General features: G+C 42.2%; 1 protein-coding gene across 4 annotated transcripts in view; it reads left to right on the top strand.

Annotated features, from left to right (window-relative positions):
* LMTK2 (lemur tyrosine kinase 2) overlaps positions 1 to 14,654 on the top strand; it is an 83,136-nt gene that overhangs the window by 22,321 nt on the left and 46,161 nt on the right. For 2 of the 4 annotated variants that reach the window (XM_082429949.1, XM_082429948.1), the window contains exons 2-4: positions 5,053 to 5,177; positions 8,171 to 8,315; positions 12,105 to 12,178. In XM_082429949.1, coding sequence (XP_082286075.1) covers positions 5,053 to 5,177; positions 8,171 to 8,315; positions 12,105 to 12,178 — 344 coding nt within the window. Of the gene's footprint in view, positions 1 to 5,052; positions 5,178 to 6,425; positions 7,055 to 8,170; positions 8,316 to 12,104; positions 12,179 to 14,654 lie in introns of those variants that run through there. The other 2 variants (XM_082429951.1, XM_082429950.1) reach the window with 2 other exon arrangements.

Here is a 14,654-nt window from a genome sequence, read left to right as displayed (position 1 = left end):
CCCTGTTCTAGGGTCTGTATACCTTGGACATAATAGGAAATATCTGTTTGGTCTTTGTCCCCTTTTCTGGCACAGAGCTCCTGAAACCCTTGGAATTTCCTGAGTGATGGGGTGACAGGAGCACCTCTTGTTATTAATAACGAGTGCCTTCCAACCACACCCGAATTTATGCTATTGAAGTGACTCTTGGCCCCTAAGTAGCTTCAGGATGGGGGCCGGTGGCCAGAGGAACCAACCATGTGATTAAAGGGTTTGAAGTTTCAGTCTCACCCTTTACGACTTGAACCACTGGCTAACCAAATAGTAAATATGGGGAGATTTTCTTTGTAAACATATCAGTATATCAGCTGGTAACCAAAGAGGGAATGACAAAATTAGAGTATCAGCATTTTGCAATTCCTCATGGATCTAGACATTGATCATCATTTCTTTTTATCTGTGAACCTTTAAAATTTTTAATCTGAAAAAGGATTCACAGGTGACTCTTCAGTTAATTACGCATGTGTTCAAGTTCTAATCATGGTTCTAGGCAGGGATTTATAATGGTTGAATTAATAATCGGATAGCACTCCTCACTTACTCTGCGTCATTACTGAGAAATTGTGTTCCCCAGATTACCTGTTGATAAAACAGATAATATGCACCTACCTCTCAGAGTTTCTCAGGTTTTCTGCTTATTAAATCAAGTGCTAGGTATCTATTAAAATGGTTTGGAAACTAAAATGAAAACTCATAGACTGTACCTTGGAGATGCCGTGTGTTTTTGCACCGGTGTCCTGGGGAGGTGTACGAAGTACCCCAAACCTCTAATTATCCTTGTTCTCAGTTTGTAATCTGCGAGGCGGCCTCAGTGTGCAGAGACACCCCTGTCATTATTGATGTTTTTCTGTAGGCGATGATTGGTTTGACTTAACACGTCTCTGAATGCTGCAGACTTGAGAATGTCAAAAGAAAACTGTCTTTCTTCATAGTTTCCAGTTGTCGCAACCAGGAACCTTCCAGGGGCCTGGGTTGTAGTTTGACCACTGGGGCCACGGGGATTTTAGTTGTAGTTCCTCCAGTCTAGAATTTACTTCCTCTCTGAGGTTTATGCAAGCCCATCTCACCTTCCAGCCTGTAGGAGGCTGGTTTGATTTCTTCATTTTATACAAGTTTTTCTTTATTGTATGGAAGTTTTCCTCTGTTGGTATACAGTTGTGTTTTTTTTTTTAAAGCATAGGACTTTGGGCTGATCAAAAGAAAAATACAGTAAATAAAATAGTGTCTAGAAGTGGTAAAACTGTAAAAATTTCTACTAGAGGCTATCTAGTAAATTTCTCAGGTAGTGATTTAGAATCCTTTCAGTGGGCCTGGTAGACATTGAAGTGGAGTGGACTTGTATGTCTTGAGGAAATCTGAGTCCAGGAGAGCAGAGGCCCCTGCAGTGTCTTAACAGAAATAAATGCGTTATCAAGGTCGGGCAAAACTCCGCATAACTAGATATTTTTAACACGGGTATGACTTTTCATGCCTGCCTGCTGACTCACAGAAGACGGTTTTATGGATCAGATATTGAGCTGGCCCTCAGGCAGTTTTGATCAAATTTTATGATAGGGTGTGATGCTAAATTATGGATGAAAAGAGAGAAAAAAGTTGTTTACTATTCATTCTCTGGAGTTTGGAGAAGTATGAACTGTCTTAATTACAGTGAGAGGCTTCAGTTCGAAGCACTTAGGCTGTTTTTAAATGTTAAGAACAATGAGGCAAATCAATGTGGTATCAAGGGACTTGTACCCAGCACCCCTGAACCCAGAGTCTGGCCCAGCTGCCTTCCCACCTCGTGTCCTTAGGCACATCGGTGTCCTCGTCTGTGACATGGAGCTGGCGTTGTGACGATCAAATGAAATAATACTATATCAAATCTCAGATATGACCGATAATGACACACCCTTATTTTTGTGCCATTAAGAGAGAAGAAATGCTGCCATTGAAAACAGCTTCTTTCGAGTGTAAGATAGCCCTGAAATTTAGAGATCTTAAAATGCAGTGGGCAAACCTCATCTTAAAAGCCAGTACAATAGGACTTCCCTGGTGGCACAGTGGTCAAGAATCCGCCTGCCAATGCAGGGGACACGGGTTCCAGCCCTGGTCCGGGAAGATCCCACATGCCGCGGAGCCACTAAGCCCGTGCGCCACAACTACTGAACCTGTGCTCTAGAGCCGGGAACCTAGCTACTGAGCCCACGTGCCTTGAGCCCAGACTCTGCAACAAAGAGTAGCCGCTGCAACGAAGAGTAGCCCCCACTCACCGCAACTAGAGAAAGCCCGTGTGCAGCAACGAAGACCCGATGCGGCCAAAAATAAACAAATAAATAAATAAGTAAATAAATTTATTTAAAAAATCAGTAAAATACAGTGTATATGAAAGTGCTTTGCCACATAAGCCTCAGGAGTCATATTTAATCCTTATTATGAGTCAGGGGGAGTGAAACAGAGTTATAAGAAAATACCAGTGGGCAGCACAGGCCGAGCTGGGTATTGGTTCTAGAAGGTCGGCTCTCAGTGGCTCAGGCTCCTTGCTTCGCTTAGTTTTCCAGATGGACACCAGTGTCCCTTGTTAGGGAATTCTGCCTTCTTCTGTGTTCATGTGTGGATTTCCCTCTGTGTTCGATTTTGTGGGTTTAGAGCTTGCAGGTGCTTGACAACCTTTGGTTAATGACATTATTTTTAAGGAGGAAGGCTGCAGCGGAGTCCGAGCCCCCTTGTGACAAAGCAGGTTCCAGCAGTGCTCATTCTCCAGTAGACTTTTGTTATCGGGAAGGAATTCATTCCTGCTTTGCACCTGATGTGCCGACTCCTTTAGGCTTCTCTGCTCTTCACTAGAGAAGAGCCTTTTTTGTTCAGGAATGTGTTTTACTCACATAAGAGTTTGGTTAGTTTTTGCTTTCTTCAGGTACTGTGATCTCATTTAAGAAAAATGGTGGCATCGTTCCTTAACTTGTCTCCAGGCCTCCTGCTTTGTGCCTCTGAACACATAATTAGCCGTTGGTGGGGATTTTAAGGAAAAGTTTATTTCTGACTTGCCTGTGATAATCATTTCACAATATATATGTATATGAAATTATCATGTCGTACACCTTAAACTTACACCGTGTTAGGTGTTAGTTATATCTCAAAGCAGGAGAGAAAAAAAGAAAAGTGTATTTCTTAGTAAAACACTGGTAGGTAAGACTTAACAATTTGCTCTAACAAAAAAGGGTTCAAACTAGCCCTAGTTGAGTAAGATGCTTTCCAGATAACTAAGTCTTTGCTGAAAGTAAGCGGAGAGAATCTTTCTGCTCTAGACAGGGGTTGCAGACTTTTTCTGTCAATGGCTCACATGCAGTATCTATTACAAATTCTTTTTTTTTTTTTCCCCGAAACAGCCCTTTAAAGATGTAAAAATCATCCTTAGCTGCCCCCGCCCCCGCGAGCAAAAACTGGTCACAGGCTGTAGTTTTCAGTTTCTTTATTGTGACAGGAGCTCCTTGGAGAAGTGGCTGATTCTAAAGCTGGAGGAGGGAAAATATAAGAGGAGCCTGGAGCTTATCGTATAGCATCAGAGAGTGACGAAGTATAGGAGGAAAAAAGTAAAGGATGGGGCATGTCTGAAGGACCCAGGAGTCAACTTGAAACAGCTCCCAGGGGCCAAAGCTGGAACAATTTGAGCCACAAAGAAATGAGAATAATGGATTATAACCCAAAGAATAAAATAAATATCTTATGAGTTCATAACTTTGTAAATGACTGAATAAATAAGTGTGGAGGAGGGACAAATCCTCCTTACAGAAGAGTACCAAGTAATAAATGTGGAAGGAATAAGGGAAATAGAAAAATCACCACTAAAACATCACAGTGTTCATTGCTGCAGGGAAGACGCACAACTCCGGTGAAAACTATGGTGTAAAGCTTCCCGGAGACCCGGGGTGTGTGAAGAGCCTCAGAGTGTACCCCCGGGTATCAGTTACTGTAGTCCTTTTGACCTGTGTCTACACATCCTGGGACACTCCTCCCTCCAGGAAGTACAGCTTAATTCCCTTACCCGTGCGTGTTCCCTGGACTTTGTGACCCGCTTCTGAAGAGAGGCGTATGCGAAGGGAAAAGGGTAACTTCACTGTGGTCAAACCTGGCAGAAACCCTCTGGGCCAAGGGATCCAGTTTCACGTCACTGGTAATGATTGTGCCAACATCACATGCCCCAGATACGATGTCATGAGAAGGACCTTTCACCATGTGGTGTTCTAGATTCTTCCCAGATATCTGTAACCTCAGTCCAGTCATGAGAAAATATCAGGCAACCCTATTTGAGGGACATTCTACAAAATAACTGACCAGTACTCTTCAAGAGTGTTGGAGTTACGAAACATGGACAGAGAGACATCAGAGATCAGAGGAGACTAAGGGGACATGATGAGTAAATGCAACATTGGTGGCCTGGATTGAATCCTGGAAAGGAAAAAGGGTGTTGATGGAAAAACTGGTAAAATCCAAATAAAGTCAGAAGTTCAATTAGTATTGATAGTATTGTACCAGTGTTACTGTTTTAGCTTTGATAAATACACTATGTAAGATGCTGATGTTAGTGGAAGCGAGGTGAAGGGTATATGAGGACTGTCTGCATTGTCTCTGCAACTCTTCTGTAAATCTGAAATTATTTCAAAATCAGAAGTTTTTAAGATTTTTTTTTTTGATTTGTACCAATTTTAAAGTCTTTATTGAATTTGTTACGATATTGCTTCTGGTCTCGAGGCGTGTGGGATCTTAGCTCCCTGACTAGGGATTGAACCCACACCCCCTGCATTGGAAGGTGAAGTCTGAACCACTGGACCGCCAGGGAAGTCCCCAAATCAGGAGTTTTTTAAAAAAAAAACCTCTAACTTCTTATCCTGGGTTGGTCATCAGCTTTATCTTGAGCATTTGAGCATTATTTTATTAACTCTTGGTCCCATTTGTATCTGGCAGAAAATATATTGATTCACTTATTAAAGTTGATTTTGGAATGCGCGTGTTAATATTGTTTATTTCTCTTTCCAGGGGAGGCACCTGCTGCAGAAATTTCCTCATATTTTGTGATCCTGTCTGTGTGCAGTTTAATGATATTAATAGTGTTAATTGCAAACTGTGTATCCTGCTGTAAGGACCCAGAAATAGACTTTAAGGTGAGCACAGATGGTAGGAACATTTAAAGTCATCCTCTGATACATTTACCAGTAGAACGGCTGTATATCACAGTTCCTTGGGTGCAGGGGTTGGCAGATTTTTTTCTGTAGGGGCCAGATAGTAAATATTAAAGTTAAATAAAGAGCTATTGTAAATAGTAAATACTGTGGGCCATGCAGTCTCTGTCATGGCTACTCAACTCTCAACTCGGCCATTGTGGCCACGTGAGCCACAGACAGCATGGGAACAGGTGGTCACCGCTGTGTGCCAGTGAAATCTCGTGTACAGAATAAAGTAGGTGGTCTGGATTTGGCTCACTGGCTGCAGGTGCTGGCCCCGCCTCAGAGCATCATTGACAGTAGCCACTTGCCTGTTTTAATTTAAGTTTTGTCAAGTGAGGAATAAGGAATGAGGATTGAATTCACTTGCTATAAGGCCTATAAGGAGAAGCAGGCTGGTTTTGATTTTTTTTCCAAACTGTGTGCTGGTGAATTTGTGGTTGTTGAGATCATTGAGGCCAGTGTGTTTTGTGCGTGAGGAAGAGCATCTTTCAGTTTACCTCGATCCCTGAGTTCCCTAAGGAGGAGAAAAGAAGGGTGCCAGTTGTAAAGCTTGCCCAGGGTGGGGGGTGGAGGTGGGGGAGGTGATAATATAGAAGGACTGTTGTCTTGGCTGCTGAGGATGGGTGGAGTCTGCCAGAAACCAGCTGGGATATCCCCTCTAGAACTTAGTGCTGGCATGTGTTAGGGCTCAGTGAAGACTTATTAAAAAGGAGTACATAAAAGAAGGAAAAAAAAGGAATGTGCACATGCAGAGGAAATGGTCTTTAATATAGAGCTTTACCAACTGGACTAGGGCTGTCCCAGGAGTCCTGAGGACCGTGGTTCAGATCAGGGGAAAACCTTTTTCGTGGACGTGTGGACCTTATTTCTTGAGCCTCACACCTGTTTCTGTCGTGTGTTCCCTTTACCTTGGGTCTGGTGGCAGCTCTGAGGAGAGAAGATGTGCTGTCCCTTTGGCTGGGCGCCAGTGTTATACACACAGAGGATGGAGGGTGGAGGACTGGGGTGGGGGTCTGGGGGGAAAGGCTCATGAGCACAGGTCATTTTCTTTAGAAGATTTCACCCCAGACATGGAGGACATGAGCGCCTAGGCCCTCGGATCAGTGCAGACACTTCTGTGGGAACCCAGCGACTGCGCCGCACGGGGGCACAAAGGTGGGCAGAGAATCCGTGTCCCTTGACTGTCAGTCTTGCTGAGGGACTTTGCACAGACACCTGGCCCTTTGGGGACAAAGATAAAGCCTGATCAGTGTTTCTGAAAATGAAAGCCAGTTTCTCTCTCACATCACGGTACCTCATTCTTGCCTTGAATTGTTCTAACCCCCCCTGATGCTTAGTGTGGACCCAGGGCATTTATGACGACACAGATTCAGGGAGGGTGTGTTTTTATCGGGCTTCCCCAGGTGATTCTGATGCAGGCGGCTCAGGGACCACACCGTACAGAGGATCCTCTCCAGCTTCCAGACTGTAACCGAAGAAGAGTGTCACCATCTATCATTTGTGGGTTTCCTTTAGACTTAGAAGTGTGGCGTTTCAGAACTGAATGGCCCCTGGGAAGTCATTTACAGGCCAAGAAGCTGCAGTCTTTTACAAGTGACCCGGTCTTCTCTCACGACCCCATTGTTGTTATTATTGTTGTTATACTGTTGTTGTTGTTGTTTTTATTGTTGTTATACTGTATTACTTCTGTGAATCTTTAGAATCATCTGCTGCCTAATGGTATATCCTGCCGCTGCCAAGGTTAGGAGTGATGGATGAAGTCTTTTTTTAGGAATGTCCGAAGGGGAAATTGGACAAAGCTGTTCTGTTTATAGGTGACCTCACAGATTGAAGTGTCCTGCTCTCCCCTCCCCTGATACAAATAGTGATAGTGTCCTAATGCACTTGACAACGTGTATGACATATATAAGAATATGCCCTTTCGCATGCATGTGAGAGCATAAATGTTATATCAGAGAAATCCACCCTTGCAACTTTCAGCTTCTCCCTTGCATGGGGGCGGGTGGGGTAGAGGGAGGTCGTAGAAAAGGGAGCTGTGTAGACGAGTGGAAAACAGTCTCTTTCAGCTTCTGTCATGGCGCCTGGTGGGGTAATGCTCATTAATTATCTGAATGAAAGACCTTGATAATCATCTGTATCTATGTTAAATTAACATGGACACCACGGTAGGCCCAGCTCACTGGAATGATGATAGGAAGAGTCAGGATAGCTTTCTGCTGGACAGTCACTTAAAAGGTTTCCACAGCTTTATTGGTGCAGCCTCAATATTAAAGTTGCCATCTTTAGAAAGCTGGATGTTCTTAGAATGTTCATTGCACTTATGTGATACAGAGTTTAATACTGACCTTCCTGGTTCAGCTCCTGATGATTTTTTTACCCAGTTTAATAATTTATCCATTATTACTCTTTCCAGAGAAATAGGACTCACATAAAAATATCTTTTCTGAGTCTTTTAACTATCTTTATTTTGACTGAAATCACACAGCAACTAGAAGTACATATACAATTGAAAAATAAATGTTTTGATTCAATATGCAGACAGATTTGTGAAAGTGAATAATAGTAATAAAAAGAATACCTTAAACTATAGTAACTTAAAAATAAAATGTTGAAACTGGAAGAGTATTTCCATTTTAAGTTCCAGGGTCATTTTAGAAAACTTTGCATTTAACTTCAAGTTATCAGTTTAAAAAATTACATAAAATATGTATAATTTATTTTCAGATCTTATTTATTCTGCTATTTTGAGTTGGAGAACACAATTACATATGCTTTTTACTTGAAGTCAGTACAAATTGGAAAGAAAAATTATGGCAGTGTGTTCCAAATGAGTGAATAAATCTTCATATCTTAAATGTTAGCAGATGTTTTTGGTATTTACTCTCAAGCTGACTTATATTAGATATAACATTGCTCATCCTTTATTTTAGGAATTTGAAGATAATTTTGATGATGAGATCGATTTCACACCACCAGCAGAAGATACTCCCTCTGTTCAATCCCCAGCAGAAGTCTTCACACTTTCAGTACCAAATATTTCACTACCAGCTCCATCACAATTCCAGCCTTCTGTAGGTAAGACCTTCCATCCTGATGTCACGTTTCCATGAATAATTTCTGAGAAGTGAGAAAGGGAGCCTTGCTGCTAATCATAAAAAAATTGGACTGCCTGTCTCATCTGCTGGCTAATCTTTCTTCCTTCTGCTGTCTGGTGCAGCTGAAGTCTAGTGGTCAGGCCCATTGCATTCCCGCAAAAGCTGAGTCCTTTCCTTTTGGACCTTGACTCCGGCATAAGAGTAAATTGGTCTCCTCGATTCTTCAAAATGGAATACTCTGACAGAGGCTCCTGGCCTCTGTGTTGGTAGACAGGCTTCTCTGCCAGTTCTCAACGCTGCCTGTCTGGCTGAGTAGGACACTGCTGTTTTCTACTGGGATGTCCTGCGTTTGCGGAGGAGAGGTATATTTGGATATTACTTTCCATGCTAAGATAGAGGATAGAGGTTTCATTAGTTGTTAATTAGTTTCTTATTATAAAATAGAATATCACTAGTGGTTCAATAATTAGGGATTTCTAATACTGCTGAGAAGGTTCTTTAAGTCTTTGTAGGTACCAAGCCTGCCTTGGTACTGCACACACAGCGGTGTATGGTTAGGGCAGTATAAACTGAACAGTTGATTAATATTGCTGTAGGCTATATTAAAAAAAAAGCTAGCTAAAACATGACACAGCTGGTGTGTTTCATACAAAATATTTGTATATGGTGTGAGGTAATGATCCAGGTTAATTCTACAAGTGGATAGCTAGTTGTCCCAGCAACAAGTTTTGAGGAGACGGTTCTTCCCCCCTTGAAATGTCTTGGCACCCTTGTTGAAAATCAGTTGACCATATTCGTTTAGGTTAATTTCTGGACTTTTAGTTGTATTCCATTGATCTATATGTCTATCCTTATGTCAGTACCACACTGTTTTGATTATTGTAGCATTGTAGTAAGATTTGAAATTGGCAAGTATGTGTCTTCCAACTTTTTTTTTTTTCTAGATTGTTTTGGCTATTCTGAGTCCCTTGCAATTCTATATGAATTTTAGGATCAGTTTTTCCATTTCTGCAAGACAGGCCACTGGAATTTGTGTGTGTGTGTGTGTGTGTGTGTGTGTGTATGTGTGTATGGGCACGTGTGTGCCCATGCATGCATATCATTTGATTCCCTTCTCATTCCCTTTTGTGTATATTTTTTATATTTTTAAAAAGTGATTATAATGGAATTACAATTACCTTAAATTTATAACAACTGAATTTATTTTCACCAGCATATAAAACCTGTTCCTTCCCTTTATGTTGCCACACATTACAGCTTTATACATTGTGTGCCCATTAACATAGATTTATTGTTGACTCTTGAACAATGAGGGGGTTAAGAGTGCTGACCCACACCCCCACACAACCACCCCCCCCAAGCCCTGCACACAGTTGAAAATCTGTGTATAACTTTATAGTCGGCCTTCTGTATCCATGGTTCTGCATCCAACTGTGGATTGTGTAGTACTATAGTATTTATTGAAAAAAATCTACATTTAAGTGGACCCGTGCAATTCAAACCTGTGTTGTTCAAGGGTCAACTATATAATTTTTTAATGCGTTTGTCTTTTAAGTCATATAAGAAGTAAAAAGAGGAGCTACACACAAAAATACAATAATACTGGCTTTTATTTTACCTATGTAGTTACCAGAAATCTTTATTTCCTCATATGACTTCTAGTTACTCTTTAATGTCCTTTTATTTTAGCCTGAAGGACTCCCTTTAGCATTTCTTATAGGGCAGGTGTACTGGCAGCAGACTTCTTAAACTTGTTTATCTGGGAATGTCTTAATTTCTCCTTCATTTTTGGAGGACGGTTTTGCTAGGTATAGAATTCTTGGTTGATGGTACTGTTCTTTAGTACTTTATATGTGCCATCCCATTGCCTTCTGGCCTCCATGGTTTCTGATGAGACATGGAATTGTTATTGAAGATCTTATTGAAGATCCCTTGAACGTGATGACTTGTTCTCTCTTGCTGCTTTCAAAATTCTCTATCTTTGGTTTTTGATAGTTCGATTATAATGTGTCTTGGTGTGGATCTCTGAGTTTATCTTACTTGGACTTTGTTGAACTTCTTAGATGTATAGATTCATGTTTCTCATAGATTTGAGACATTTTTTACCATTATAGCTTCAAGTATTCTTTCTGCTTCCTTTTCTCCCTCATCCTCTGGGGCTGTCATTATATTTATGTTGGTCCACTTGATGGTATCCCACAAGTCCCTTAGACTTCATTCATTAATGTTTTCATTCTTTTTTTTTCCTGCTCCTCAGATTGGATAATTTCATTTGACCTCCCTTCAGGTTTACTGATTATTCTGTCTGCTCAAATATGTTGTTGAAACCCTCTTGTGATTTTTTTTTTTTTTTTTTTTTGGTTATTGCACTTTCAGCTCCAAAATTCTATTTGGCTTCTTTTAATAATTTCTATCACTTTATTGGTCTTCTCTATTTATTGGGATATCATTCTCTCAGTTTCCTTTGGTTCTTTGTCCGTGGTTTCCTCTAGCCTTTTCAGCGTTTTTAAGACAGTTGATTTAAGGTCTTGTCCAGTAAGTCCAATGTCTGTTTTCTCAGGGACACTTCCTTTTAAATATCTTTTGTACCAGTGCATGTAGCATTCTTTGTTGTTTTTTATTTGGTTTGTAATTTTTTGTTGAAAACTGGACATTTTGAATAATATGCAAAAAAAGAAGAAAATAGAAAGGAAACAAACGACAGATGCTGTCTAGGTCCTGGCAGACTGGCTCTGTGTTGGGGCAAGTCCTCAGCCTGGCCGCTGACAGCTCTGCCTTAGCCTTCACTTCCTGCTTTGCTGAGCATGAGACTTGCCAGAGGTGAAGCCTCTGTTCTTCTCGGGTCTCTTCTGAGTGTGTGTGCTTCCCTGGGCATGCACGTGGCTCTCTAAGTTCCCCTGTTTGTGTAATAATAGCTTTTTTTAAAAAAGCCCATATCCCCCCAAACCCCCCAAATTTCACTGGGCTTTTCTGCTAAAGCTCCAGCCTGTCTATTATTGCCTCGGTTGTTTTTTTTTTTTTTTTTTTTTTTGCCCCAGGCAGCAGCACCTTGTCTACTTGGCTTTCGTTGTTTTTGAGGCACGTGAAGCCTCTCCATCCTGATAGAGCCCAAGTTAGGTGGAACAAGGGGCACCACTGCAACAGGCCTTCCAGGAAACCCCAGTCAGGTCAAAAAGAAGCACAGTTCCTGGGGAAGAAGGTCACTATGCTCCCTCTGGAACCAGCACCCACTCTGGCACATGGGTCATCTTTAAGATGTGCTGCGAGGGAGGTAGGACATGGGTAAATTAAAGGCCACAAAGCAAGTCTCCCTGTTTCAGTGGCCTTCCTCCTGGTTCTCTTTGGTTGCTATGAACCTTTACCACCCTCCAGAGTTCTGATAAGGTTGATGCTGACAGTTTTTTGACAAGATTTTCAGTGTTTCTAGGGAGGGACAACCCTGGAGGTCCCTACTCTGCCATAAGAGTAAGGACTGAGTAAAGGCCAGTGAGGTGGTGGTGACTGGTGGTTATAGTAGGGTAGTTGGTCAGAGGATTCAGTGCAGGAGCTTAAAGTCAGGGCAGGATACTCATTCACAAATACTGTCAGTTTTAAAATTTGAGACTGTTTTGGCATTATTAGTTTGAGAGAGATGTTTTATGTATTTATTTCTACCTTTATTATCACAAACAGTAAATTTATGTTGGTGTTTGTACTTTATAGGATATATATTTAATATTTATTTCAGTTAAATACTTATCTTTAGTTTTCAATGTTCTTTTTCCTACAGAAGGTTTGAAGTCTCAAGTTGCCCGCCACAGTCTAAACTATATACAGGAAATTGGAAATGGCTGGTTTGGAAAGGTAAAGTTTGTTCACTTTCATTTTTTCCCCTCCTACTTATACTGTTTAGAATTTAAAGCTAATTAAGACTTGTGTTACGTGACAGTCCACATACTGTCTACACACTATGGTACCTATTGAATTTCTCCATTGGCCCCTGAAACCATGTGGAAGTGTGAGTGTCAGCATTCCTGGGTGTGTGAGTTTTTCCAAGAAGGTCTTTTATTTCTATATCAGAGACTTTTCTAGTTGTTGGCAGACAACGGTAAGAAGGGAAAAGAGATGGGAATTTTAGAAGCTTTTTGTCCTCCTCAAATTATTTGTTTCTTCTTTCTTCTCCCCCTTCCCTTATGACACTTAAACCACTTTATAATAGACAGATAGTATGGTTATAATGAAAACCATTGTGAAGAACTCTTGTGTTTCTCGTAGCCTGTCAAGTGACCTATAATAAGGTGCTTTGTCGATCTTTTTACCACAGAAGGAATAATCTTTTTATAACAACTATTTCTATGATGGAGCAATCATTCTTTGTAAAAGGGTGTAACTGAGTGATCATTGCATCATAAGCAGGGCGGTCACGACCAGAAGATGTATTTGCTCTGTAGTCAACCATCTCATGCTTCTTGTCTTTCCGATAAGAGTTGTTTGTCCTGTATCTTTCATGTCATCCAAACTTTATTAGTTACCAGATCTTCTAAGCCATTTAGCAAAACCTATTATGTATCAGACGTTGTTCTTGGTGCTGGGAGTACGATGTGGAGGAAGATGGTAAAGTCCTGGCCTGTGGAGTCCTGGGAATGTAGCAGCAAACGAGATGGAACCCTTGCCCTGTCAAAGCTGAAATTTCTAGTTGGGGGGGGGGGGGTGATCAGATAGTAAACAGTCAGTGGTAGGAGACAGGCTCAGAGAGGGGTAGGGGAGCCAGGGGACGTGAGGTATTTTCCTGCATTTAGAGACTTTGACTTTTCCTCAGAGGGGGCTAGGAAGGTACTCCAGGATCTGGGGATAAGTGATATCACCTGGCTTACAGGTTGAGAGGATCGCCATGTTGTAGAGGGCCACGGGGAAGCAGGGAAATTGGTAAGAAGGCTGCCGCAATTGTCTAGGGAGAGTTGCAGGCAGGCTTGGACCTGGATGATAGCATGGAGAGGTCGAGGTTCTAACAGGAGCACACAGGACTTGGGATGGAGCAGATACGGAGTCTGGAGAGGGAAAGAAGTTAAGGATGACAGCTTTATGGCCCGACTGGCAAGAAGCATGGAGTTGCTGTGAACTGAGATGGAAAAGACTAGGGAGAAGCAGACGTGGGGGAGGAAGATGGGTTCACTTTTGGATACATCAGGGGTGAGATGGCTCTCAGATGTGCAAATGGAGATACCATGTAGGCAGTTGGAAATGCAAATTGAGAGTTCAAGACAGAGATATAAACTTGGGAGAATTCAGTATAGAGGTGGTACTTGAGGCTAGATGAAATCACCGAGAATGCTAACACAGAGGAGAGGGGGAGGCGCAAGGACCGAGCCCTGAGGCCCTGCAGTGGGGAGATCAGCACAGTCAGGGAGACCCTGTGAGGGAGACAGAAGAGTCAGCCAGTGAGTAGGAGAGGGCACAGGAGAGAGGAGCATTATTCTGAAGGTCTGAGGAGGAGCTCCAGAAGATGAATTGCAGTAGATGCTCGGACACACTGAGCAAGATGAAGGCTGGGAGAATTAGGACCCAGCAGCATGCAGTGCATGGTATCCTCAAAAGATTCAGTCCTTGTGACCTCAAAAGGGCCATGTCACATCCTCACGTGGGGTGGGTTCCAGGGAGAAACTGGAGATAGCACATTTAGACAACTCTGTTGAGGAGTTTTAATCTAAAAGGGAACAGAGAAATTATGAGCTGTTTGGGCCCATCCAAAGGGTCAAGGGAAGGTTGTTTTTTTTTTTTGTTTTTTAAATTTTATTTATTTATTTATTTATTTATTTATGGCTGTGTTGGATCTTCGTTTCCGTGCGAGGGCCTTCTTCAGTTGCGGCAAGCGGGGGCCACCCCTCATCACGGCGCGCGGGTCTCTCACCATCGCAACCCCCCTTGCTGCAGAGCACAGGCTCCAGACGCGCAGGCTCAGTAATTGTGGCTCACGGGCCCATTCGCTCCGCGGCATGTGGGATCTTCCCGGACCAGGGCTCGAACCCGTGTCCCCTGCATTGGCAGGCAGACTCTCAACCACTGAGCCACCAGGGAAGCCCCCGGGAAGGTTTTTTGATTGTTTTTTTTTATAGTATATGCTGCTATTTTAGCATGTTTATATGGGAGGGGGGACTGATACTGTGGGAGGGGGTGTAAGCGTAGAAGGGATCCATAGCATTTTTGTAGGACTTGGTCTTAGGCACAGAGACAGTTTCTCTCCTGAAATGGGAGCAGAAACAGGATGTGTACACAGGTGCAGGTGGATTTGGTGTTAAAATGAGCAGGTTCACTTCTGATCATTTTATTCAGTAAATAGAAG

The sequence above is a fragment of the Balaenoptera physalus genome, assembly GCF_965194825.1.
Source record: "Balaenoptera physalus genome assembly, chromosome: 16".
NCBI classification, from domain to species: domain Eukaryota; kingdom Metazoa; phylum Chordata; class Mammalia; order Artiodactyla; family Balaenopteridae; genus Balaenoptera; species Balaenoptera physalus.
The sequence above is the reverse complement of the archived record's forward strand: the minus strand, read 5'-3'. Positions and strand labels throughout refer to the sequence as shown.